Here is a 27,696-nt window from a genome sequence, read left to right as displayed (position 1 = left end):
TCACAGGCCCCATGTGAGCGGATTGCAACACATGCAGCTGCCTGGAGAGAGGGAGCCGGTGTCCTACGTCAGAGCCGCCGCCGCCGCGGAGCCGCCGCCGGGGAGGAGCAGCCGCTGCCGCCCAGGACTGGGCCCTTAGGTGAGCCAGGGGGAGGGAAAAGCCGGCGACCAACGCGCCGGACCGCGCGGACTGGAGAGAGGAGGGCAGCTTAGGGTAGCGAGGAAGGGGGCCGCTCTGCCCCAGCGGCGGCGCTAACTCTGTGGTCTTGGTGTCTCCGGGCCCCGCCGGGCCGCTCTAGGGAGGAGGAGGCGAGAAGATGGCGGACGACCCCAGTGCTGCCGACAGGAACGTGGAGATCTGGAAGATCAAGAAGCTTATCAAGAGCTTGGAGGCGGCCCGCGGGTGAGCGCCGCGTCCGGCCCCCCCGTGCCCTCCTGGTTCCTGGACCCCTCAGGATGGCCCCCGCGCCGCATGGCCGGATGAGGAGAACCAGGCACTAGCCAACTCCCGCCTTCTGGACCTGTGGGTAGTAGCCCCGGACTCAGGGGCGAGGGTCTGCGCGGTTGTCCCTGGAAGGGGTCCTTCCCCGTTTGGGGGTAAAGGGCCGCGCTCCCGGGGCTCAGACTACTCGACCCCGTCGTGGTAGTGCAACGATACTTTTTTATCTTTCGAAGCCTCTGAATCCATCACCTCACTCTTCGAGCCCCAGGTGCTGCCACTCGACTCTGGCGCTGTTGGGAAGGGCCCGGCCTTCCTTTCCACATGCCCTTCCCTTATTTCCTCTCTTCCTTTCGCTTCACGTTCTTTAGCCAGACTTCATTAAAATGGCCTCTGCCTCCCGGTCCTCTGAGGCCCGAGTGGATGAAGTTTGGATGGAGTGGGAAGGCGAGGTGGCAGGGACAACCTCTCTCCGACTCCCCTGATTTTTCTGGGTCTTCTATCTCCTCGAGATGACTTCCCCAAGTCCTGTAATTATACCGGAGCTTCCTGGTGTTAGCTGTTCCAGGACTCACTTATAAACTGGAAATGCCAACGCGTGAGTGATGGAGGAGGGAAAGTTTTGTTTGACATGTCTAGATCTATATATTCAGAAGTCTGGGTTATGGGGCCTTGTGATATGAACCCTAACAACAGGGTCCCTGTTGGCCTTTCTCTGGAATTTCTGAGAATACCAGTATAGAGGTGCCTGGTGTACTAATACTTGTTGAAATTCAGAACTGAATTAAGTGGGTTTGGAGTCTCTTGTAAATTTTTATAAGAAACTGTAGGTGTGTCTATTATGGGAATAATAGACTAAATTAAAACTGGCCACAATTTTTTTTTTCCCACTAGTGTTCATTTGAGAAAGATGTGCCAGAAGTGTTCCTGTTTTGTCACTTTATTTTATTTTTTTCCCAGTCACAGGAACCTTTTACTTACAGGAAGTCACCCCCCCCCAAAAAAAATCTTGGAACATGACATATTCCAAGCATTCTTAGAATAGCAGAGTGGCTTGCCCCAGACCATGTGAAAAGTTGATTTCAGCACAAGAATTAGAGATTCTAGTTTCTAACCCAGGTTTGTCATTGACCACTAGATTTGCAGTGATAGGATGGCCACCCTTCAAGCTCTTCATAGTTACTGCCATATGAATTGAGGTGTGCTTGAGTCCACTGAAGGCCCAGGGTTAGCAGACTGGTTTTGCTGTGGTGTTTTGTTCTTAATAAATTAGTGACAGATTTGGGATGAGTCTTCTGAAAGATGGCCATATTTGGTGACTCGGGCTTTGGCTCACTCTTTCACTAGTGTCCTGTGGGAACTAGTGATTATAATGTGAATTGAAGATAACAACTTTTTTTTTTTATTATTCCTTAGTTTTGTTTTTCTTTTAGTTTAATAGAATAATCAGGTCTAGTTAATAATCTTACAGAAACCTGAATACAGATGATTCTGTACCACATGGTAAAGTGACTGATTATCCCCCAACTGTACAGGAGGGCTAATATAGGTCATGACCCATTATGTTGCATTTCGAGGAATTAGCCAGACTCTGTAGTTTCACTAGACTTTTCTGTTGTGTTACTTGAAGCCTTCAACTGAGCATTGGTTTTATAGATTTTTGTCGTTGTAGTGTTGTTTAAAGTTGGTGTATGTGACCTGTAGATTTGTTCTCTTACTATTTTCATTTGGAGGCAGTTTAGATGACAGTTTGTATTCTCAGATTCTTACATCAGAATTTGCATATGTTATGGTCTCTGAGGAAACCCTGGTGGTGTAGTGGTTAAGTTTGAATCCGCCAGGTGCTCCTTGGAAAGTCTATGGCGCAGTTCTACACTGTCCTATAGGGTCGCTATGAGTTGGAATCGACTCGACGGCACTGAGTTAGGGTATGGTCTCTGAAGCAGTCTTAAAATATGAATTCCTGACTAATTTGTCTATTATCTGAGTGAAGTAACACTGAAAATTTAAAATCTCGGCCTTCTCGGTAAGAAAGGCTGAAGTTTATTCTTTTTGGCTCAGAAATTTTTCAGTACATACTAATTTATTTTGGGGAATAACAAGATTGTATTTTCATGCCTGAGTTATGTTAAAGTCAGACACTTTAGATTTTCTTAGAATTGTTTTGGAGATGAGGTGTTTCCCCCAGCAATGTAGAATTCTGGGTGTGAGAATCAGGGATCGGTTTGTTGTTTAGCTATCAAGATGTGCTGGGATAAAAAGTGATTTTGAAATTGAGATACTAGTCAGTATGTGTTTGCCTCTTGATGTATGACCTAAATGTAATATAGCTTAAAAGGGAACTACCTGCAAAAACAGACTCTCTTAATAATACCTGTGAACTAAGTAAAGTAAGCACGATAATTATTGAACACTTACTATGTTATAGACACTGGCTAAATGATAACATTATTTCATTTAATCTTTATAGTAAGTATTGCTACGATTTGATGCACAAGGGATCCTGGTTGCTGAGAGGTCACAGAGCTATAATGTAGCAAAGCCCAGGACTCCTATTGCACAATAGATATATTTTGTGTTCAAAAAAATACAAGACTAGATTTACTCAGAATGTAATCTGAGATGTAACAGACTGTTTTATCATGTTATCCTGTCTGTGGAAGAGCATTTATAAGAGCCAGAATTGCTAAAATGGGGAACTTGGTAGGATTTTGTTTGGTAGCCAGCATCAGTTGAAAGAAGTGACACATACTAATTTGAATTCAAGTTGGGTGGAACATGCTTATTTGGTTTCCTATAAGCCTGGTTGAATATTAGGTTCTGTGTGTCGTAGTGGAAATAACCAGCTAATTCTTTTTCTGTACATAAGTCCCACTTAAAGTTGGTGATACTTCCCTGTTTATGAGTACTCCTGGTATATTCTCCACAGTTGGCTTAATGAGGACAAGCGTGTACATAAGCCAAAACTGGAACTAGGGCCATGTCAGTGGAACCGTGGTTGCGGGTATCCTGAATAAGGAACTAAAGCAGGTGAACATTTGTTACAAGAAAGGTAGGTGGGAAATTTGGGAGGGTGGGCGGTGTATGGCTTTTGCCTAGATTCTTTTTAGGTATGGTGTGGTGTTTTTTGTCTTGTTTTTTTCCTGTCTTGTGTGTGGTCAAGAGGTAACCCCAGAAACAGTGTTGGAAGCTTTATAGTTTTCAGGTAGTAAAATCGTAACCAGAGCCGTTTCTAGCCAAGGACAGTGGTGAATGTGACAAAGGAACAGGCAGGGTTAATTGGTTAAGTTGTGTCTGTGGGTGTTAGTTTTTTTTTTTTTTTTACCTTTAGCCAGGAACCTTGTATATTTTAGATATAGTGAGGGCTTAGTCAGATAATCCTCATGGCCTTCCACCCATGCTTGAAGATCATTGCGGCTTGTAAACTTCATTTGGGTCTTTTACTCTAGTCTGTGGGTATTTTTAAAGCTTACTGTTTAGTTAAGAATAACTTGTGGATATCTTGATTTTGAAGGAAATTAAAATTTCCAGGCCACACATAGCCTTTTTTTTTTTTTTTGCCAAAAAATAGAATCATATTTGTAAGAAATCTGCAAAATTCCTCACATTCTGTTTGTTTAAAAGTTAAAAAATTTTGAGATTGTTGAATGTCTTATGGATTAATAATATGAATTATTTAATCTATATGGTTTGAATAAATTCAAGTGTGTTACATATGTTTAAGTAACTTTCCCAAGGGGAATTTGTTGATTATAGAACGTTTAACTAAATGTTGATAAAAGGAATATTCCAGCACTGAATTTCAGGTATTTTTATGTTTACTTTAGTTCTCAATATTCTTGAAGTGCTTATTATAACTTAAGTGATACTTTTTAGCCTTTTATACCATACCTGAGCCACTCAAGATCGAGGCTCTTAGAGGGCTTTTATCATCCTCACTTCTGGTATTTTTCTTTTTCTGTTTCCAGTGGTTAGACAGATAAAAGACCTCAAGAGAGGAAAGTCAAGAATTAAAAATGTTTTAAATTATTCAAGAAGAGATGAGTATAGAACAAACAACTGCAGAGGTCCTGGTGGCCCTCAACAAGTACCGAGGGCAAGTTATTCTTTCCAAGCTTTGGAGTTGTGTTCTGGCATGGTGTTCTGTGTACTGTGAACCTAATGAACAATCTCTCTGTCTTTGAATTTCAAGTCTTGACAGACTTCTCGTTGTAATAGCAGATAATACTTATCCTTCCAGGGAAGAAAGACATGCTCCTAGGTAAGCAAGAGCACCTAATTAGAATACCATTTAGGGCAGAGTGCAATGTAGGTTATAGGTTACTGCTCCTTCCACCCCCCCAACACACACACATAGATCCTTTGGACCTTTTTTGTAGAGGACGCTTTTTCTTTGAACTTGGGGGTTGAGGGTGTGCTCAGCGCAGCCTCCTATGCTGGGAAGATGTTTGGTTCTGAGAAAACTCTAAAAGTTGTGTCAGCTTTGTAGCAAGGCTAAATGGTTTAGATCCTTTTTAATGAGTAGGAAGGAGAAACTTCTTTCCCTGGATATGACCAATTGCATCCAGACTATTCTCCAGGAATCTCAGAATAGAACTTCGTCCTAGGATACATTCTGTAGGAGTCTCTTAATTCTTCAGCAGCCTGCTTTCTTAGTGATGGGGAGAGGGGATTAGGGAGGAGGTTCAAAGCTCTTTTCTCCAGCAGGTTGGAAAGATGATGAGAGTATTAAGTTTCTTGTTGGAGCACTGTCCTTGGAGAACATGGTGAAGTTCCCTCCAATAACAACTTTGGCTTATGCCACTTCACATACTTTGAACCCTTGCCTACTGTCTGTTTCGGAATGAAAAATTGCCCTTTCCTATTTTTGTCACTTTCTGAAGAGATACTTTTTTCTTTCTTTGAATCTAAGTGAATGAACATTAAGAAAAAAAATGGTCTTGGCCTTTTTCTCACCTCTCCAGAAGCATAACTGAGTTTGATTAAAAGCCATGGTTTCCTTATTAGCCTCTTGTGGATACAAAGATGAAAACAGACTTGATTTCTTCTAAATTGACAGATGGATCAAGCTTTTTGTGCTTTGATCCAGCCCTTTCTTAAACCTGTGCTCTTCCATATACTTAATTTGTATATAATAGGTGCCTTATAAGTGTCTATTTTATATGTTTGCTTTCTCCCTTTTTTAACCATCTAAGTTGTTTTATCTTTTGACTTTGACAGTAGTTATTAGACGTGTAGCTTTCGTTCAGTGTGTATTTTTACTGCCTTTACGTCTTGTTGCAATCCTTCCTACCGGATCCAAAGGACTTGACATTTTCAGGTGCCTGACAACTGCTTCTTGTGCAGATAACTCAGGATTGCTGGGCTTGCACTCTTCTGTTTTTCCATTTTCATGTGATTGTCTAAAGTCTCCTTACTATTATCCAGTAATCTGACAAGCTTCATCAAACATCTGCTGTAAGTTGGGCACTAGACATTTTGGAAGAAATGTGTGATGAGAACGTGGTCTGAAACAACTCTGGAGTTGTGAACCATTTCTAGCCCCGTATTGATAAGTACAGAATAATACATACAGTACATGTTGAGGAGATGTAGCGTAAGGCTATGACTATGGTTAAGACTAAAGGGAGATGAGTTTTGAACAGGTTCTTGAATGAGGTGTTGGACATTGTCAAATGTAATCTTTACAGAAGCAGGTGATGATGGCCAGGACTTTCTTCCATGAAGCTGCTGAGTGGGTTCGAACCACCTACCTTTAGGTTAGCAGCCAGTCACAAACCACTTGGTGCCCATGTCGTTAGGTGCCGTTGAGTCATTTCCAACTGAAAGCAACCCAGTGTGACAGTAGAACTATCCCATAGGGTTTTCTAAGCTATACTCTTTACAGAAGCAGGTTGCCAGCTCTTTTTTCCTGTGGAGCTGCTGGGTGGGTTTGGTTGGCAGCCTAGGGCCACCAGGGCTCCTTTATGTTGATGTATATGTAATGTCCTAGTCAAGAGAGAAAATGTTACTTTGAGTGTTAGTATTACTTGGCTGATACTGTATCTTTGCTGCAATGATGGAGTGAAGCTATAGCTGCTTTGCAACTTTGAAATTGTAATTGAAATTCATTCTTGGTAAAAGCCAGCTAGCCTAAAATTAGATTCAAAAGCTTTGTGTTGGTTGATGGTTGGTAAGCTGTCAGTATCGAAATAGTGCAGGGTTTTTGTACATGTGTGCCCTGTTGGTAAAGTTGGCATGACTGAATTTAGGACAATCCCATTACAAGTTTGCCTTTCAGCCTAAATAAACTTTAGTTTGCAAGTAATGAAAATATACTTGTGTTGATCCTGAAATGTTAATTCCTTAATGTCTGTGATATTTTTAACTTTTTACTGAAAGAAGTTCTTACTTTCATGGTTCTCCCATTTTCTAGCATCTTCTGGCCCTTATGACTCTACTTGAGCAAGGTGGATCCTCAGGAAAGATTCAGAATTAGCAGTTCATGGCTAAGATGTGTTTTAACCAAGTGATGAAACGAATTTTCTGAAGATGAATAGCATACTTTTTTGTACTCACAATAGCTCTTATTACTGTCATTTCGTGTATGAAGAAGTTGAAGTACAGACAGATTAAGTAGCTTGCCTAATATCACAGCCTAGTAAAGGGTAGTGCCAGATTCTGTTCTGATTTTTCTGATTTCAAAGCCTGTCAACTATTATACCATACTGCCTGGCTCTTTGATTAGCTTTTCTTTTGCTAAATAGAAACATCTCCCATTCCATTCTGAAAGGAGGACTCTTGTTCAAGGAGATTTGCAGTTTACCAGAGGGAGCAGGTGTGCTGAGACCCAGGAGCAAAGGTAAAAGGAAAACAGGCGTGTTATTTGCAAATCTACCCAAGGAAGAACTTGGGTACTAAACATGTTTATCCTTAATGACCATCTGGTGGTGAGGGAAATAAGTTGCTGCTAAATCACTCCCTAGAAGCTCATTTGTGTATTAGAAAGATTAACTTGAAGCGTATGATTTTGTTTTATTTGAAAAATGTTTCCATAGTAGTCAAGAAAGATATGAGGTGGACATCCAGGTGCTATGACTCTTTTGGCCAGCAACAGCCTTGATCATTTTTAGGGTCCCTTTTTTTTATAGTCAGTGGCAGTCAGTTCCTAACACGGTTGATTTTTTTTTTTTAAGACAAAGCAAATGCCTAGAATTATAGAGGAAGTGATGCTGTACCTGGCATGTAAATTTTTGTTTTGGATGACTGAATAATCCTAACACTTTTGAGGATAAAACACTAAAAACCTTTGCAGACTCTCTCCTGAAAAGTATTGGGACATATGAGTTCTGTTCCCTGGGGTAGAGCCTGTTCAATCATCTCCGTATGTTCAGATCTTGGTCTTTTCTCACATCTGGTAATGGTGTCTAACCATAAGGTCACTTGCACAAACCCAATTTTGGGTAACCTTGTGTCATCCCTTTGGGCAGGAACAGAATCCTCTCTCCTGGTTTGGTATTCTAACCAAGCTCTTCACAAAAGGCAGCTCCACCCACCCTGGGCTGCATCATAGGTCGTAAGCAGGGGGAGACATCAAGGTGAGGATGAACCTGGCATATAAAAATTAAGGGTGACAAAAGCAGATACTCTAGAAGTGTTAGTTTCGTTATGGTAAAAGACTAACCGGTAGGGCACTTTGCGTGTTTTAGTGGAGTAAAAGCAGGGGGCAGATAGGCATTTTTAGCCGCATATTAGTCCCTATCCAAGGATTGGCGAGTTTTTATTTGGTGTTCTCTTTGGCAGTTTAGAATAAATTTCTAGTGTCTGAGGAGAATGTATAAGGAAGACCCTATTTTTGATGTTAGGAATTAACCATTTATTCATTCATCAAATGTTTGAGCCCCCAGCAGGTGCTAAATTGATCTCAGCCATCACGATGCTTAAGGGCCTAGTGTAAACAGTCTGTTAGAGGTTGCTTGATACTTGGAGGAAGAGAAAGCTGAGGTCAGATCTCAGACCCATTTGAAGTTGCCGATATCCAGATAGAAGTGACTGAACCTGGCTTATATCAGAATACTTAGAATACTAAACCCACATGTTGGAGAAAGTCATTGTAAGATTTTATGTAATACACATATTTAAAGTTTTAGAAGGGACTGAATCTCTACAGTTCTGCCTTATGATAAATCACGAAAAACTGTTTCCAGTGTTCTGGCCGTATTGTTTTGGGCTGTGGTGTTTTTGTTTTTGTTGGGGTGGGGGGGGGGCTCCTTTTGTTCTGTTGGAACATTTGCTAGTCCTGTAATCCAATAATGGTGAAACTGAGGCCCAAAAGGAATTATGTAACTTGCCCTAGGTCACACAGCCATTAAAATGATGGAATAGGGGCATGAACTCAAATCAGCCTTGTTCTAAAACTTGTGTTCCTAATCACCCTTTTGTTCTGTTCCCATATTAAACCCATTTCAAAAAGATCCCCTTAGTTTCAAAGTTTAAACTCAGCTTTGTGTACTTGGTGGAAGAAGGCAAATAGAAAACCCACTGTCAATAAAAGAGTTTTGGAAACGAGTAAAAATTGGGGAGGAACTGATTGATTTTAAGCTGGTTTTAGTTTTTTTTATTCTGTATCATGCTGCTAGGTTATACTTCCCAGAAATGATCTGCTGAGACTTGAGGCTGAGCTTTGTGGGTAATGGATATGAGCCTGAAAGGGGACTTATGGTGGAAATTTTGACTTTCCATATCATAGGCACCACCCAGTCTTCAAACACTATGAAAGCTTCTTTGGGGCATATACTCTAAATCCCAACCAGAGAGATAGATAGTGGTCAGTCTCTAAAATGTTCCTGGTCCTGACTTGAAAGTTGTTCTATTACTTAGGGGTGGGTGAGAGGTGAATGGCAGGGCATTTGATGGGGAGTGGGTGTTCTGCCTGGTAAAAGTTGGAAATCTATGAGCTGTCACAGTTCAGTACTGTTGTGTTATTGCTAGGGTAAATGGCGGCAGCTTGCCTGCAGCAAGTGGGTTCTGTGGGTTTCTCTTCTTTGGGTGGGGGTGAGGTCATGGAGACCGTTTTCCTTTAGCTGGCCCAAGGTATCCTCCTTTCAGGCACAGAAAACAAACCAGGCATCGTGATTCCTAACCCTAGCTATGCATTTAGAATCATTGATATTTGAATATTCAGACATCTCACCTCCCTCTCTTCTGTTCAAGAGCTTGAATCAGAATGTAAGAACAGGGCATCTTTTGTTTGTTTTGTTTTGGTGATTTAGAAACCTCACCAAGGGTTCTGGAGTTCTCATGCAAACTGATCAGTGGACAAGCTTGTGGGAACCACATTTTTTTCTTTTAAGCTTTTTAATCTCCCTTTCTAAAATGTTCTTGAGCATTGTCAATGATAAACACTGGTAAGATCTTTGTAGGCTTTTTCCTTGTCAAAGGGTACCTAGATTTTCTTGTTTCCTTGTCGTTCTTATGACTATCTGCATCATCCAGTGCTGCCCAGGGTTTACTTTGAGTATTTCTTATTCCTTAGTGACCTGTTCAGTCCTGACAATTCAGGTAACTGTATAAATGTTTCTCTGTCCAAGGAAGAGAAACTTTTTTTTTTTTTTTTTTATCTATTGCCTGTTGTTGAGAGTGAGGGAAGGGGAAACTGTCAGCTTTCTTTTTAAATTCTCTTCCTTCCTGAGTTTTTTTTATCTAGTTTTATTTACTGTTCATATTTAGTCTGTTTACAACTATACTTCCTCCTGTCTCCCAGCTGTTTTATCTCTCAGAAGTTTGTCCTCTGGGTGGAAGCACTGAGAAATGCTTTTTTGTTAGGGAAAAGACCCCTAAAGCTGGTAAGAACAAGAAGGGATCTGAGAGCAGAGGCCCGCGGAGCTTCGCAGGGCACTTTGTTCCTTGTTATGTCTTATTCTGTCCAGTTTTTACCACCTGCATGTGAATCATAGCTGCACCTCATGATTCATTGGAGCTTCTTGAATGAGAGCCTTTTGATTCTGGAAAAGGAATATAGTGACAAAGCAGAAGAGTGTATAAAAACTATTAAAATTTTAAAAGTTTGTAGTTTGTGTAGCAAGCAGCTCCTTAGAGCTTTATTTCTTATTCTCCCCTGAGGGCTGTTCTTTCTACTTGAATGTGAAAATTTTTCAGCTTCCTTATTTTTATTTCAGTGTTTACACAAACTGGTCTAACAACTTTGATTGGATTGGGAGGCGGGCAGGCAAGTGTTTATCTTGTTTGGAAACTTTCCTGGAAAATCTTTAACCTGCTTGTATTAAACCTAACGTACAAAACATCAAGAGTTACAAAGTATCCTTTAAATTTCTAAAGAAGCAGCAATCTAATAATTCTGTTTTCTCTCCTCCCCATCAGGTGTCTTAAAATAAAGGGGAATTCAGAAACTTTAGTTTTCCCCCACAGAGAGTAAGGACAGGCAAACTAAGAAAGGTAATCTTTTGTACATAGTTCAGAATTCAAAAGGAGTGAGAAACCAAGACTTGACTTTGAAATAGTATTTCACACGTAGCAACTTGGTAAAAATCTACCAAACAAAAATAGGTTTTTTGTCAAGCTACACTTCTGAACCATTTTTAATGGGATCCTAGAACAAGATTTTACGTTCTCAAGTGTCTTTACCACTTTGTCCGCTCTGGAATGTTATATGGGTGTGAGTGTAAGGTTGCCCAGCTTGGCCCTATACAGTAGGGTTGCTTAATGAATGTTTGTCTTCTTAACCTATCTGCAGTGGAAAGTAAATAATTGCCCTCCATATCATCATCTTACTTTAAGGATTTCCTTCAGGCATTTTGCGTTTACTCAGTTAATTTGTCCCAGCATCCTCTTAAGCCTCAAATTTTCCATAGTCTGGAGTTTGGTGCCTGTTCTTGTGTCAGCTCTGAGTTTTCACCCCTGCTATCCTGGGAGTCCCTTCTCATTCCTTTCCCTACTGATTGCCGCTTGCTAGTTCCATCTCCTAGGAGACTACTTGGTAAATCAGAGCATGTTGGCTTTTTAAAAACTGAGTCCTTTCTAGAAATAACTCCCTTGGTTTCTAGAGATTCTGAGAGTCTCTAGGGTGAGGAGATATTCCCCCATCAGAATTACCCATTTGAAAGTAAGCATAAGCTAGTAAAGTCAGTATTTCAGCTTATCTGTCCTTGGTTTTCTCCCACTTTGTATTTTTTCATATTCTGTACAGGCATGAGTTGACAATCCCTACATGGGGACAGCTAGGTGAGCATCAACAGTCTAGACCACTGGAAGCTGAAAATCACTTGTCTGATGCTTCCAGCCCCTCCCAGAGCAAACTCCTTTTCGCCTCCTTGGTCTGTAGTTTGACATAACTCAAGACAGAATCATCAAAAAGGCTTTTCAGAAATTCCACTTTAAAAGACTAACAAGATAAATTATTAGAGAAAGAGCAGTTTGTTGCATTTGATTACTTAAAAATAGACTTCAAAAAACACAAACTGTAAAGAGCATGTTTTGTTTTTGGTTTTTTGTTATTGTTTGCTTTTTCCCGTAATAGAAGACATCGGTTTGTTTCATTTGGGAATTCTTTCTCCATCCAGTTCAGAAAATGGAACCTGGCCACAGGCAGGATTATACATATGTCTAATCTTTTGATTTCTAGGCACTTTGTCCTGGTTGAGAAAAGTTCCTTTTGTGTAGTTAGGCTATGAAAATGAAAACTAAAAACCTGAAAGTGATACATCTGACTGAGAGTATATGTGTGTAAGCAAGTATTCTTACAGAACCATTTTAGTTTGTCAGTACTGTATTTGAAATTTTAGCTGATTTAAAGAATGGTAATAGATAACATTTACATAGATGAAGAAATAACTGGGTCAGATGTTTTATAATGAAGTGTATCTTGGAAGCAGCTTTGTTTTATGATCATTGTGCTTGTTTGTGATGACAGCTAAAGCTGCATATGATAAATTTCCTTGATTCTTTAGTTTGGTAAGATTACTTGCTTCCCTATCCAAGGGGTGGCAGCAAAGCACACATCATACTCTCCATTGTACTTTTGATCAACTTGTAGTTTACTGGGGAAAGTATCACAAAGGTTATGAACCAGCCTTCTAGGTTTTGAGTAGACACCCCAACAGAAACAGTGCTGGTTTTAGAGATGTCAGTCAGCTGACAGTTTTAAGTATGCCTATTTCTGGTGGTAGAAGGACTGGATAGCCAACTTGTCTGCTTGTAAAGAAAACTCTAAACTATGCCTGTGAAGAAAACAGGTCTGGAGGACCTGTGAAATTTACCACTAGGAGGAATTTCTAGAAGGCAAGGTCTCATGGAGATATGGTTTCTTTGCAGTGCTAATAACGGAGGAGAAAACAAACATAATGGTGCACATTTGTTAAATTAATTTTACCCTATGAAGAAATGTTTCCAAGTACCTGATTTCACATTTTCAGACTTCAGACACTTGTAGTTACAAAGGTAGCATAGGGGTTTTCTGTACTTTTGTTTGTTGTTCTCACTGTGTCTCTTTCTTACTAATCACTTGGCACATAAGCCCATTTGACTCGACATTGTACCCAGCTTTCCAGTCTCTTTTTCTTGCCAGCTTCCATTGGACTATGGATATGTGAAATTCTACTAAAGTTGGCGTATTAGACTATTGTGACATTATACAAGCTCTGTAATTAGGGAAAAGTTTAGAGTTTCTGGCAGTCTTCCCAATTGCTCTTTCTTTGCCCCCACTTGTTCTCCCATGACACTAATAATTATAGCTATTAAACTTGTAGCCCTCAAGGACATCATCTATAAAAACCTCAGGAAGTAACTTTCTTACAGATTGATTAAGTATCAGGTAGAAACAGTTCGTTAGGTGACATCACATTTCTTAAGGTGCTTTGGCTCATTCATACCTTATCCTTTTTCTGCAAGATACAAATTAACTTAATTTACACTGATAGCTGTTGTAATAAAGCCAGCCTTCAGATCTGGTCAGAGCAGATTTTGGGCTGTTAATTTTGTGTGTGTGTATGTGTGTATATTTGATTCTACTTCCCATTGCCACTCGTTCACCTTATAAAATTGGTAATCTAGGTTGTTTTTTTTTTTAACGTAGTAAATTGACATTCCTAACTTAGTAAACACATTTCTCAGGAAGACATGGTTTTTCTGTGTATTTTCTAGAGTAAGCTATTGGGTTGAGACCAAGAAATGTATATTAAAAGGAATATCATATTATGGATTGTCTAAGTCTTTCCCATAGGGTTTTTTTTTTTAATAGCTTCATTGAGGTAAAATTAACATACTATGCTGCCAGGGTTCATCCATGTTGTAGCACGTATACTACTCCATTCTTTTTACGGCCAAATAATATTCCATCGTGTGGATACATCACATTTTGTTTATCAGTTTGTTGGTTGACATCAGCTGTTACGAATAATCTGGTATTGGTATTTGTGTACACATTTTTGTGTGAGCATATTTTCATTCTCTTGGCTGTATAGCTAGAAGTGGAATTGCTGGGCCAGACTGTTTTCCAAAGTGGCTGTATCGTTTTACATTCCTACCAGTGATGAATAAGATTGCAGTTTCTCCCTCCTCCTTGTCAGCACTTGTTATCTTTCTGATGATGATAGCCATCCTAGTGGGTGTGAAGTATTTCTCATTGTGGTCTGGTTTGTATTTTCCTGATGATCAGTGATGTTGAGTATCTTTTATTGATCATTTGTCTATCTTTGGAGAAAAGTCTATTCCGATACTTTGCCTATTATTAAATTATTGGTCTTTTATTACTGAGTTGTAGGAGTTGTTTACATATTCTAGTAATTCCTAACCAGATACATGATTTGCAAATATTTTCTCCTGTTCTGTATGTTGTCTTTATGTTCTTAATGGTGTCCTTTGAAGCACAAAAGAAGAGTCGGGGGTAAATTCATTTAAAGAATATAACTTAATAGCCACCTTTTTTTGAAAAGGAATCACCTGGAGTGAACTTCCTGGGTGATTTTGACATCTTGTATTATCAGGAAAAATGAGTAAGTTTAAGATGGCTTATTTTTTTGTTTCTTAACATGTAAATGGACTAACTGGTATGTTTTGATAGGCCATTTTGTTTGCTTCAAGTAGAACTAGGAATATTGAAATGAAGTATTTCTTAACTGATGGTACTGATAAATATCTAGGGAATTTGCAGGTAAAAAGATATGTTGCTGGCATCTTTATTGAGGTTACAGAGAAAGATGCTAATGGCCGCTCAAAAGGGACCTTGGTTGTCGTGTCCCCTGTTTTGAGAATTTGGCCCTGTTTTTTTTTTAGTTCTAGAAACATGAATTGGTTTGGGCACCCAGAATTGATCAGACTCTCAGTGCCTTGTTCTTTTTAATCAAACCCAGAAGTGATTGATACGTAAAATGTTTTCTCCGTGTAGAAAGAGCGTGTGTCTGTGAGAGAGAGATTGTGTGACTGGGATATTTACGTGCATTCCAAGGCTTTCCTTTCCCATTCATTATCAAGGTACTTAGGAGGCTGAATCAGTGATTATAAAGTTTTCTTGGTGAGCCTGGAATTTAAAACAAAGGGGGGTGGGGAACAGGATGATGTTGATGATAGTGGTATTGCATCTAGGCTTTGGAAAGCTGAATTAGGGAGGGGGAGAATTCTGCCTAGCAGATTTAAGAATTCTTATGCTTTATTTGGAGCCCTGGTGGCACAGTGGTTAAAAGCTATGGCTGCTAACCAAAAGGTCGGCAGTTCAAATCCACTGACCGCTCCTTGGAAACCTTATGGGGGATCAGTTCTACTCTGTCATATAGGGTTGCTCTGAGTCGTAATCTACTCGACCACAACTTTTTTTGGTTGTTGTTGTGTTTTTATGTGTTATTTAATTTATTCATTATCCTGCTATGATATCTCCCACTGAAGAGCACACAACTTAGATTCCAAACCTCTGCCATGGTCAGGACTCACTGTCAAATACCAGCCTTTCATCGATATCGATCGCTCCCTTGTCAAAGTGCCTTACTTCTTTACATAGCTAATCCCGCTCACTGTTCATTCAAATAATTGAGCAACTACCATATTTTGAACAAGGTACCTAGCTCTGGATATATGTTGAATGACACTAGTGTAGTCCCTGCCTTCCTGATCATCTCACTCTTGCTTCCTTTCCTAATGACAAGCATGAAATTAAACTCTCTCGTTATGTGGTGTTTGACTTTCTAACGAGTTATTCTTTCTTCCACAGCAATGGCACAAGCATGATATCGTTGATCATTCCTCCCAAAGACCAGATATCACGAGTGGCAAAAATGTTAGCAGATGAGTTTGGAACTGCATCTAACATTAAGTCACGAGTAAACCGCCTTTCAGTCCTGGGAGCCATTACATCTGTACAACAAAGACTCAAACTTTATAACAAAGGTAATCTGGAGCTTGAACATATTCCTCCTCTGCCTTGTCCATCTTGGTATTTTCCACATTGATGCTGCTGTCGTGCTTTGGTCACTCACTGGTGCTTGCTTCAGCCAGCTTTCATCAGTACCTCTTTCACCTTGATGTTTACCTTTTTTTTTTTAAGTGTATTTGTTTAAAGTTAAGTCATATTTACTGTACTTAAAAGGGATAAATCCTACCAGAAACATCTCAGAGGAAGTTTCAAAATTAGGAAGAGAAATCTTCCTGAGAGATTTAAAAATTCTTATGCTTTAAATTATGATCTAGATGGGCAGGGGCCATAGGTTGTGGAAACATTTTCTATTAACTGAGAGAAATTGGCCGTGGGTTTAAGTAGAGATATTGTTTATGTTCTTTGCAGTACCTCCAAATGGTCTGGTTGTTTACTGTGGAACAATTGTAACAGAAGAAGGAAAGGAAAAGAAAGTCAACATTGACTTCGAGCCTTTCAAACCAATTAATACATCATTGTATTTGTGTGACAACAAATTCCATACAGAGGTAAGTAAGAAGTTCAAGCACAGGACAATTTCATCATGCCAACAAGAAATTCATTAGCAATCACTCTGAAGTCTCCCCAGCTACCCAAGAAATAGGCAACCACTAATCTGCTTTTTGTTTGGGCATTTCATATAATGGAATCATACAATGTGTGACCTTTTGTGACTGGCTTCATTCATTCATTCATGTTTTCGAGGTTCCTCCATGTTGTAGCGTGTATCAGTACTTTATTGAATGGAATTACTGGGTTATATGTAACCCTCTGTTTACCCTTTTGAGGAACTGCAAGTCAGTTCCCAAAAGTGGCTGCACCACTTTTTTTTTCCACCAATGATGAGAGTCCCATTTCTCCATATCCTCACCGATACTTGTTATTATCTGTCTTTGTTTATTATAGCCATTCTAAGTTGGTGTGTGGTGTATCTTCTTGTGGTTTTGATTTGTATCTTCCTAAAGACAAATGATGTCGAACATCTTCTTGTGTGCTTATTGGCCATTTGTCTGTTGTCTTTGGGAAAATACCTATTCCAATTCTTTGCTCATTATTAAGCTGGGTTATTTGTCTTTTATTATTCAGTTGTAGGAGTTATTTACATATTCTAGATACAACTCTATTAAAAGATACATGATTTGCAAATACTTTCTCCTATTCTGTGGGTTACCTTTGCACTTTCTTTATAGTGTCCTTTGAAGCATAAAAGTTTTAAATTTTGATGGAAGTCCAGTTTATTTTTTCATGTTGCCTATCTATGCTTTTGTTATCATATCTAAAAAGGTTTTGCCTAATCTGAAATGACAAAGATATGCTACTGTGTTCTATTCTAAGAGTTTTATAGTTTTAGGTCTTATATTTAGACATACAAGGAATTTTGAGTTAATTTTTTTGTATGGTGTGAGGAGTGGGTCCAGCATCATTTTTTTGAATGTGAATATCCAGTCTCATCCCCATTTGTTGAAAAGGCTATTCTTTCCCCCATTAAATTGTCTTGGCACTTTTGTTAAAAATCAATTGAAGATAAATGAGAGTGTTTATTTCTGGACTTCCTAATTAGTTTTTTACATAGTTTTAATCCCAGGTCACTAGTAGTTAAGTGCTTGAGAAAAGCATGTAAAAAATACTAGTTTTGCAAGGCATCTGTTTTAATGAAAGGGGGACACGTATATGAAACCTTGTGTTTCATATTTTGGGTATGTAGAACTTTATCAGAGCCTGGACTAGGGAGGCAACTCTCAGGGTCATGCAGGTGCAGTCTTGGCACTTGGACAACCCCAAGAGTAAGCACCTTCTTAAATTTTGCAGCATCAAGCATCTCCTGTGCCTTACCCTAGTCTTGGCTCTGTTGGCTAACAAACAAGGGGATTTCTTGAGTTTTTTAAGTCTACTCTCTCCTGATTTGTTCTTGCCAGTTTACTGAAGAATTAAAATGTTACCACTCCAGATATTCTGTGATTAAACTGGAAAAGGCCTCAGTGTTGTGTTAGGGTTCAGAGACAAACCCACTACTCTTAGTAAAAGTTGATTGATACCCTATCTGAATCCCTAAGTGAAATAGGAGAGGAGGCCTGTAAAAGTTCAGTCAAAGGATGTCATAAAAATGCCATTTGCTGGGACATTTGCTCCAACCAATCCTTTGGGAAAGCCAGGTTTCTAGTATCTTCTTCAGTCTTGAATTTATCATGACACCAGTCATTCAGCATGTTTGGGGACAGTGCTAAATTGGTTTTGGAGAACTAATTACAGACAGAGAAATAATTGGTTACTTGATTTCCATCTCTCCCTGTGTACCAGTGATATTTGCCTTACATTTCCTTCGTTTTTGGCTCACACATAGTAAATCTTTAATAACAGGACTGTAAGAGTTTATTTATTTTTTTTAAGAGTTTATTTTAATTAAACTTTTGAGTGACAAAGCCAGCCATAAGATGAACTTTAATCGTGGAGAAGAAACCTCATTAGAGTGACCTAAATCAGTCAACAGTGGAACAATCAGGAATTCACAGCTGGCTCCTAGTTCAGCCTCTTGCCTTTCATCAACCTAGGGAAAAACTCTGCAGTGGAATTAGAACTGGCATTTGTCGACACAGTTTACAATGGATCGTTTTTGCTAAATTGACAGGAATTCCAATTCCAGCTGGACCTTGGTTGACTGCATAGAAAGTTAAGACTGTTTTTCTCTTAGTTACCTCAGCCTCCTTCTGTAGAGGCTTCATTGGGGAGGCTCTTTGTGCCCTGTCACACTTAGTTGTATCTGGTTTGATCAAAGTAGATCTTTTTGATTTGAATCTTGTTGATTTGAACAGTACCTGGCACTCACGTTGTCTGCCTTTAGCTCACTTATTAAGTTAGCTTTATTGGTTTTTCTGAACCTTAACTCCACTTCCAAAATACCGTATAATCTTGATAGCTTTGTTTACGTTGGCTTTAACAGATACACCAGTAACTGGAAATGAACGTAGCATACTGTACAACACAGTTTATGCCCTGCTTAATCTGGTTGATTGTATATTCTTAATGAGGGATAAATCTATTTCCTAATTAGTAAACTTTTCGAAAACCTCAGTTAAGCAAGCTAAGAGATCATTATGATAAGGCTGTATTTTTCACATGTACAGTGTTCATGACTTAATGCTAATTATCAAGCATAGTTTGGGTAGGATAAAGATTGATGCTTAGTGATTAATCTGCTTGCTAGTCAATTCCTGAAGGAGCTATTTTCTTCCTTAGTTAAAATGGGATGGGTAATAATTTCTTAGCTCTAAAGGGGCTGCCACCTAGCAGTTAGTGATCTGCCAAGCCTACATATTCAGACTTCATGAAAACTTCTATGTGGGTCCCAGACTGTTTTAATATTTGCTCTTTTAGGAGGCAAAAACATGGGATATAATGCTATTTCAGAAGGAGCGTTTTCACCATGAAGACTCAATCATTAGCTGTAATGCCATTAAAATTGAGGTTGAATTTTTTATACAGGTATTAATGATGCTCAGTACACGAGTTAAATGGAACGTTTCAAAACTAGAAGGCCTCCCCCCCATCCCCGGTTCAGTACGCTTTATTATTCCATCAGCTATTAGGTCTGTAAAGATTTTTGAACAAATACCAAAATAATATGTTTAGCATTATCAGTTTCAAAAAAAGACCATACATTGTATGTGTGCATGTGTTTATATGTTTGTGTTTGCACATATTTATATACTTATATATGTTATATACATGACATACAGAATGAAATGCTTTGGAGGGTATGAGACTTTACCCAGTGTATATCTCAGAGCCCTGGGATTAGAGAATGGATTGATGTTATAGAATGTAAATTTTTCATTTTTCGCTTTTATACACTTACGTGTTCTTTGAATTTTTAAATAATGGTTATATATTACTTCTGTAACTGGAAAAAAAAAGACTACATCAGAATTGTCAAACCAATGAGCATCTCAACCCCAATGGTTTAGTTCAGGTCAAAGGCTGGCATTGCCTGGGACTTTTCTTCAGTGAGACAGTTTCCTGCCGGTGGGTGGAGCTGTGGGACAAGTTCAACTCTGCCTTGAGCCTGCCTCTTGAGAGGCATGACTGGTTGCAGCAGAGTGTCCCCATGGTTCGGGCCCCCACATTCATCACTGAGCTGTGGGGGTAGGTACTGATTTGTTTTACTATTTAGGACGTTGAAAAAGGCCCATGTGAATCCCCAGGCATAGGCCACCTCCTGGTCCAAGACCCCCACTAGGTGCAGCAGGTACTGCTTGTAGGGGGCACTGGCCACGGAGTGGAGCTCAGCCAGCCTGAAGGGGCACCATGCCCAGGCCTAAGGCCAGCACAAAGAGAGCAACACCCTTGCACTTGGCTTCCAGAGACAAAGTCCTTAGCTTTTCCCAGTCCCAACTGCTGACCACATTGGCGAAGAAGATGCATGCTGTCTGCGGTAGTGGGGCTGCCAGGAGCACCTTCTCCAGTGTCCATTCCAGAGCATGGCCCAGGGTAGGGGCTCCCTGCAGGGGACGGCCCGCAGCCTTGAGGACATGCTGCTGCATCTGAATCCGGTGGTCACAGGAGGTCAGATGGAAGCTCTCATTCACAGGAGGGCATCCGGTGGCGGGATGTGCCCAGCTGCGTGGTCACCTCCAGGTGAGGCTTAAGGCCACGCAGTACATGTCAGCGTCAGCGTCATTGGAGCCGTCCACCACAAATGCCACATCCACATCCACCACCAGGCACCCCTGCACGCCAAGGTCACAGTCTAGGTGGGGTCAGCACTTGTCATAGCAGAGAGTACAGTGGGCCATATACTCCACATCCTGTTGCCTTATCATCTCCCAGATGAACAGGTGAAATCTGCTGGTCGCATCCATCACCAGGGCATCTAGAAGGTTGTGCTCTCCCGTGAAGGTGATGACCACAGGAACGATGTCCAGTGCACTGGGTTCCAGCATGGCTGTGCTGATAGAAGCCACATCGTAGGCCCAGCCTGCTCAAAGAACACAGCCTCCTTCCTCATGAGAAGCCCCAAGCACACGTCAGAACTAGAAGACCTTTTTTATAGACTTTCTGGGTTTTGTACTCATGTACTCTAGAGTTGATTTACAAGATATTCTAATTTGTCATGGAAGATACTGCCTATTCATGCTGGGGTTACTAATGGTAACAGAAATTCAACTTTTGGAAGTTAGATCCTTAATTTGAATTTTATGCTCCACAGACTGTCATCAGTCTAAATCAAATCAAGGGCTAGGAAAAAGTTGAGCCTGCAACTCTCTACTGGTTTTGTAGTTACTTGCCCTGATGAGGTATGTGAAGCCCTGGTGGTGCAATGGTTAAGCATTTGGCTGCTATCCAAAAGGGCGGCAGTTTAAATCCACCATCTGCTCCTTGGAAGCCCTGTGGGGCAGTTCTACTCTGTACTATAGGGCTGCCACCATGACTCAGAATTTACTCGACAGCAGTGGGATTCTTTTGGTCAGGTGTGTTGAAGGGCTTCATATATGTTCCATTGGTTATTTCTACAATAGGTTCTAGTTCGTAGGATTTACATATTTATAGTAGAAATCTATAAATTATTTCATAAGATGGTTTTGTCATAGTACTTATACCATGATGAGTGGGATGAAAAGGTTTGTATATATCCTTTGGGGTTTTGTCTTGATGTCAGCAAAAAGCTTTGGAGCTTATTGTATGGTACATATATTCGTTTTTCAGGCTCTTACAGCGCTACTTTCGGATGATAGCAAGTTTGGCTTCATTGTAATAGATGGTAGTGGTGCACTTTTTGGCACACTCCAAGGAAACACAAGAGAAGTCCTGCACAAATTCACTGTGGATCTTCCAAAGAAACACGGTAATATAGGAGAACATGAGCCCACTTGCTCTGTGTTTAGCAGTAAGAAAGTAAATATATAGGGGATAAAGTAAACCCAGATGATGTGGAGAGACGCATCACAGGATGACTCATGATTCAGTGATGCTTGTGGCTTTTCACTTAACATCGGAATTAGTGATGACTTTCTGAGAACGAGTAACAATTTATGCTAACCATTTACTTAAGGGAATAGTGATTTTTGTCTTTGTCCTTTTCTTGGGTAATAGCATGATTGATTAACTTATTTTTTAATTGGCAACATGTTTTGTACTTCTTAATAATTGCTTTTTTCTCACCACTTTTTTATGTCAAAGGTAGAGGAGGTCAGTCTGCCTTGCGTTTTGCCCGTTTAAGAATGGAAAAACGACATAATTATGTTCGGAAAGTAGCTGAGACTGCTGTGCAGCTGTTTATTTCTGGGGACAAAGTGAATGTGGCTGGTCTCGTTTTAGCTGGATCAGCTGACTTTAAAACTGAACTAAGTCAATCTGATATGTTTGATCAGGTAAGTGAGAAATAGGTGCCCCATTATTTGAGTCTACATGAGAGTGGGCAAGTCCTCCGTATGCGGACTGAGACCTGTCTTTGACTTTTATAGTGATATGCTCTCTGTATTAAAAACCTAGCTCTTAGTTAAATGATTGTGTACTTCCAGGCTTTTACTAGGAAACATTCCCTGTACTTTTCTGGATGTCTCTTTTTTGAAATCACCCATTTTTAGGTGGAATCATTATGGGCCTTGTGGGAGTCCTCTGGTTCATTGGGTTGCTATAATTGACTTAAAAATGGTAGTTATTTCATGGAAACTAGAAGCTAGCATTCCTATTTTTTCCTCATTTATTTATTGAGGTAAGTGAAGCAGTGAGGCTTTCAGCAATATGACAAAACTGATTAAGCCTAAAGCGTTTAATACCAGAAAGATCTTGTGGTTTATCACATAGGTTTACGTTTAGCCATAAAACATTCCCAGGGTGTTCATCTGGAAGAGGTGGCATTATGATAGGAGGCACACCAAAGAAACTGTTTTGGTGCTTTGTTATCTTGTAAGGCAGGAGCCTTTCCTTAACAAGAAACTTGTTTTTTTCTTGTGTTTCGTGCAGTATAGATCACTGAAAGAGCTACTCTTAAGTAAACTGGGCTTCTTCCTCATATTCTCCCTCTTCAGCTATTGTGGTACTGGGCCTTGCATGCCATTAAAAAGTAGTGGGTCTTGGCAAAAATGTTTTGAATGTACTGATGAGACTTTTTTTTTTTTTTTTAACTGTGTCAGAGGTTGCAATCAAAAGTTTTAAAATTAGTTGATATCTCCTATGGTGGTGAAAATGGATTCAACCAAGCTATTGAGTTATCTACTGAAGTCCTCTCCAACGTGAAGTTCATTCAAGAGAAGAAATTAATAGGTACCAGTGAAATGCAGCTAATTTATTTATCCTATGGATGTTTTTATATATATATATATATATATGTACCTGATGGTATATGAAACAAGACACTGAATGGATAACAATAAAATTTAGCGTTTTAATTTAGTAGGGTGACGAATAGGCCTAAATTAAAAATTAATGTGGCTATTGTTTATCCTTGTTTCTGATTTAACTAAACATATACACATTTCCAAGTGATTGCACATTTGGGGCCAACTGTTAACTCTTGGAAGTCAGTTTGTGGAACTTCAGATAATGGCGTGGTTTTCACTGATTTTTGGTATTTAATAAAGTTTTGGGTTTCTCACTCTCTCTCGGCAGCCCTGGTGGTACAGTGGTTAAGAGCTACAGCTGCTAACCAAAAGGTCAGCAGTTTGAATCCACCAGGTGCTCTTTGGAAACTGGGCAGTTCTACTCTGTCTTGTAGGGTTGCTGTGAGTCAAAATCAATTTGATGGCAACGGGTTTGGTTTTTCTTTTTTTTTTGTCTCTCTCTGGTTTTGAGTAAGAGATTCTATATCTGTAAGAGAAACTTCAGTATATATGTTCTTATTGACCTGTTCTTAACCACAGGACGATACTTTGATGAAATCAGCCAGGACACGGGCAAGTACTGTTTTGGAGTTGAAGATACACTAAAGGCTTTGGAAATGGGAGCTGTAGAGATTCTAATAGTCTACGAAAATCTGGATATAATGAGATATGTTCTTCATTGCCAAGGCACAGAAGGTATGAGAATTAGAAAATAGGGTTGCTGTTTGTTACTGACCTGTGCATTCAGGAAGCCTACAGTGGAGAAATGAGATGGCCAATTTCACGACCCATGAGAAGGCAGCTCCTGCCCCTTGTCCCCCACCCTTTCAGTCTTTAGGAGCTTTTTCTGCTTGAACTGTTTGATACTTTTGTTAGTTGCCATCAAGTAGGCTGCAACTCATGGTAACATATATAATGGAATGAAACATTGTCCAGTCCTGTGCCGTCTCCATGGTCTTTGATATGTTTAGGCCCATTGTTATAGCTGTTAACGTCAATTTATCTTATTGAGGGTTTTCCTCATTTTCACTGACTTCCTACTTGACCAAACATAATGTCATTTTCAAGCATTTGGTCTTTTCCTGATGACCAGTTCACAGTGAGTAAGACAGTCTCGCCATCCTCTCTTTTAAGGAGGATGCTTAAGGTAGTTAAATTTCCTGAGGACCAGGACTGTATAATTGATGTCTTTGGTGTTTTCTTATGATAGCAGTGTACCTGGTAGGTGCTCAGTGCATGCTACTAGCATGCTTATGAAAGAGGGTTTATAGGATGAGTTCAGGAGCCCTCTCTCTAACCTTGTCTCATGGGGCTAACGCTTGTTAATATGTGAGAACCAAGTTAACATGTTTTTTCCCCCTAAAACTGCAGAGGAGAAAATTCTCTATCTAACTCCAGAACAAGAAAAGGATAAATCTCATTTCACAGACAAAGAGGTACATGATTGTTTTCTTGGTTTGGTGATTCATGCAAGGAAGCATAAATCTATGCGTTAGATTTCTGGCAGCTTAGGGCATTTGCCTGAGGAATCCCAACCTCATACATATTGGGGCGGGGGGGGGATGTCAATGGGAGGTGGTCAACTCCTATTTTTAAAGTAGTTAAGCAATCAGGAAAACATTTCATCCTTTAAATAGTAGAGAAGGTTTAATTGGATAGTGCTTCTCCTGTGCTGCGAAATCTCTTCCACTAAAACAGTTTCCCCGGGTTTGGTCTAAATGCGTCACCGAAGCTTAAAGGGTCATTTTCCCAGTGGAGATCTCTTTTTTAAGTGATAGCTTCCTCGAATTCCGAGTTGGAGGGCTTTGCTCTTAACTAGGCTGCTCCAAAGAGCAGTTCTGGCACATCTCTCCGGGCTCTTGAATGAGTGCTGCCTAAAGACACTTTACAGCAGCCTGGCTTCTAGAGTCAACAGCAGAAATCTTAAGTTGAAAATCTGCTAAGTATGTGTCCACATTTTATAACTGAGGCTAGAGCTTGGAGACAAGTGTTGTTTGAAATAATCAGAATATCTGTGCTACTAGTTATGTCACCAGAAACTGGAATTTACTTGGAGAGTTTCATACACACATTGACACACAGTATGAGAAAGGGAGAATGAGAATAATGGCTGGGTTGGGGAGGTGGCACAGGAGGAACTAAGTTTTCATGTCTCTTAATCCCATTGTTTACATATCTCATGGTGGCCCCTGTAGACAGGACAGGAACATGAGCTGATTGAGAGCATGCCCCTACTGGAATGGTTTGCTAACAACTACAAAAAATTTGGAGCCACATTGGAAATTGTCACAGATAAGTCACAAGAAGGATCCCAGTTTGTGAAAGGATTTGGTGGAATTGGAGGTGAGTAGCAAACCAAAAGAAAACCAAAAACCAAACCCGTTGCCTTCAAGTTGATTCCCTACTCATAGTGACCCTATAGGACAGAGTTTCCAAGGAGCGCCGGGTGGATTTGATTTGCCGACCTTTTTAGTTAGCAGCCATACCATACTCTTAAACGCTGCGCCGCCAGGGTTTCAGCAAATCAGAAAGCTTAACTTAAAACCGGGGTCTTGAGCCAGAACCAGGGTCTCAGGCCAGGGTCTTTGCCTGGGCATCCTCAAATGAGATGTGCTCACCATCCTTTAGATAGGCAGCACGTGGCTTAGGTTTGAGCTCATTTTTACTGTCATCTCTTTGCCCTGTAATTCTGCCAGGGATTCGAGCTTTCCCTTATTAGCGTGAACCTTCTCCACACCATGACTTACCCTTTGGTTTGTTTCCCCAGGTATCTTGCGGTACCGAGTAGATTTCCAGGGAATGGAATACCAAGGAGGAGACGATGAATTTTTTGACCTTGATGACTACTAGGTAGTCGACATGGGTCCGGCAAAACGTGCCTCACCCTCCAGCATCCAACCCAAGGAGCATACCCATGGTGGAATCCAAACAGATCCCTGCCTTACAATTGGAACATTTCCAGAACTTAATCCGTGAGCATTGGATATTGAAAAGAAAACCGAAACAAAACCAGACCCGGCCCTACACTTTGGTTTGTCGTGGTGTCAGCGCAGCAGCCTACAACTAAGTTCTTAAATGCCACTATGGACTAATTTAAAAAAGAATCCCAGTTTTTACTTTTACTTGGTGGTGAAAATTGGTTGCTCTTGTATTTTATGGGGAAAAAAATGATTTTTTTAACCTTCATACATAGAAGCAAAAATACTTTAACTGCTGTAAACCTTCAAAAGTTAATAGAAGTGACATCATACTGGTTTGTTTCTTATTTTGATTGGAGAAAAATTAAATTGCTGCATTTCGCAGTGACCCATTTACATGGCATTCTCAGCTTAGACTGCATAAGAAGAAATATATGTGGTGAAATGTTGGAACCATTTCTCTCTTGGTCTCTGTTTAATGTTGAAAGGGTGAGCTAATACAAGGCATTTTCAACTTCACTCCCTCACACCCCTTCCCCCTCCAGACTGGCAGTTTCAAGGATGCAAATTGCATTGCAAAGTCAGACTGACTCATGAAGCATTTGGGCCAGTGCACTGTGTCCTTCCATCTGTTTTACAGAAGCATTTGTGCCCAGGGTTTGGGAACCCTCAAGCATCGATTGCTTTGACAAAGGTTCCCATAATCTTAGCCTACTAGAAACCAGTTTGGGATGGATATGATGGGGCTTCTGTGCTTTTGCTGGGATTGGGAGAAATAAAACATGCAATTTAAGTGGAAGCAAAGAAATTTTAAAAAAATCTTATTTTGCTTGGGTCTATCCTTGGTAAAAGGGAGGTGGTCGTGTTTTCCTTGTGTTGGATGGCATGAGATTATGTGAACATTTTGATTTTAATAAAATGATCTGCAAGGTTTTTCACAGGAACGACGGACAAGACACGTATGACTGTGCATGTAATTATAAACCCTTGACCTCCTGGTGGGGTTGAAGCATCTGTTTCACATATGGGACTTAGAAGCACCTCTCATGAGAAATTGTGGGAGGGGGGTGGGAAGGGCGGGAAGGGGTGGGACACAGCTTCTGGCACCAAGCATTAACCATGTTGGATCCAAAAGGGGGCCTGAAACCCTGGGCTTCACAGTTGGGCTATAAGTTGGACTTGAACCCAGCTGATATGCAAGGTCATGGCGTGCCCGAGATGGTGACAGTGAACAAAGCGTGCAGAATGTGCCCAGTGGTAGCAATGAAAAAGCATACCAAATGGACTTTGAAGGACCAAAGGTTTAAAAAGTCAATTGGTATCACCCCCTACACTGACTAGGGTAGAGGGGTGCATTTGGTTTTCAAATTGGGTACTTTTAACACATAGTGCCTGACTGCTGTTCTTCACTGACTTTTGACTCAGTCACTTGTAGCTTTATTGGTCTGAACCAGCACCTTGTTCCCAGGTTACAGACCTACCTATCGTTCCATAATCCTGTTTCACTTGAATGAAGGGAGTATGTCTTAAAATGTAGTTTCTGGTTCTCACACTGTACTCTGAGGTCCAAATGACTGTCAAGTGTGTAACCTGATGTCTCAAACCCCAGTGAGAAGAGTCACTTCT

The 27,696-nt window shown here is 40.3% G+C and overlaps 1 protein-coding gene across 2 annotated transcripts; it reads left to right on the top strand.

The window, feature by feature from the left end:
* On the top strand, positions 1-27,134 carry ETF1 (eukaryotic translation termination factor 1). Of its 2 annotated transcripts, XM_049873751.1 has the most exons (11): positions 1-139; positions 300-403; positions 15,636-15,811; positions 16,206-16,345; positions 21,537-21,675; positions 22,011-22,201; positions 22,967-23,096; positions 23,693-23,848; positions 24,524-24,588; positions 25,348-25,495; positions 25,920-27,134. In XM_049873751.1, exons 2-11 carry the CDS (start codon positions 318-320, stop codon positions 26,000-26,002), a joined length of 1,314 nt encoding a protein of 437 aa, XP_049729708.1. In that variant the 5' UTR covers positions 1-139; positions 300-317; the 3' UTR covers positions 26,003-27,134. The 2 variants fall into 2 exon arrangements, with proteins under 2 accessions (XP_049729708.1, XP_049729709.1); XM_049873752.1 differs by lacking the exons at positions 1-139; positions 300-403 and adding an exon at positions 5,672-7,280.
* The last annotated feature ends 562 nt before the right edge of the window (positions 27,135-27,696 follow it).

Source organism: Elephas maximus, chromosome 2 (assembly GCF_024166365.1).
Source record: "Elephas maximus indicus isolate mEleMax1 chromosome 2, mEleMax1 primary haplotype, whole genome shotgun sequence".
NCBI lineage: Eukaryota > Metazoa > Chordata > Mammalia > Proboscidea > Elephantidae > Elephas > Elephas maximus.
Note: the sequence above shows the minus strand (reverse complement) of the source record. Positions and strands in the feature narration are given on the sequence as shown.

Excerpts from the sequence above, each read along its gene's own strand:
- ETF1 (XM_049873751.1), top strand. The coding sequence starts at position 318 with ATGGCGGACGACCCCAGTGCTGCCGACAGGAACGTGGAGATCTGGAAG. Across the intron at positions 21,676-22,010 it reads GGATCTTCCAAAGAAACACG|GTAGAGGAGGTCAGTCTGCC; the intron begins GTAATATAGGAG and ends TTTATGTCAAAG. Across the intron at positions 24,589-25,347 it reads CTCATTTCACAGACAAAGAG|ACAGGACAGGAACATGAGCT; the intron begins GTACATGATTGT and ends TGGCCCCTGTAG.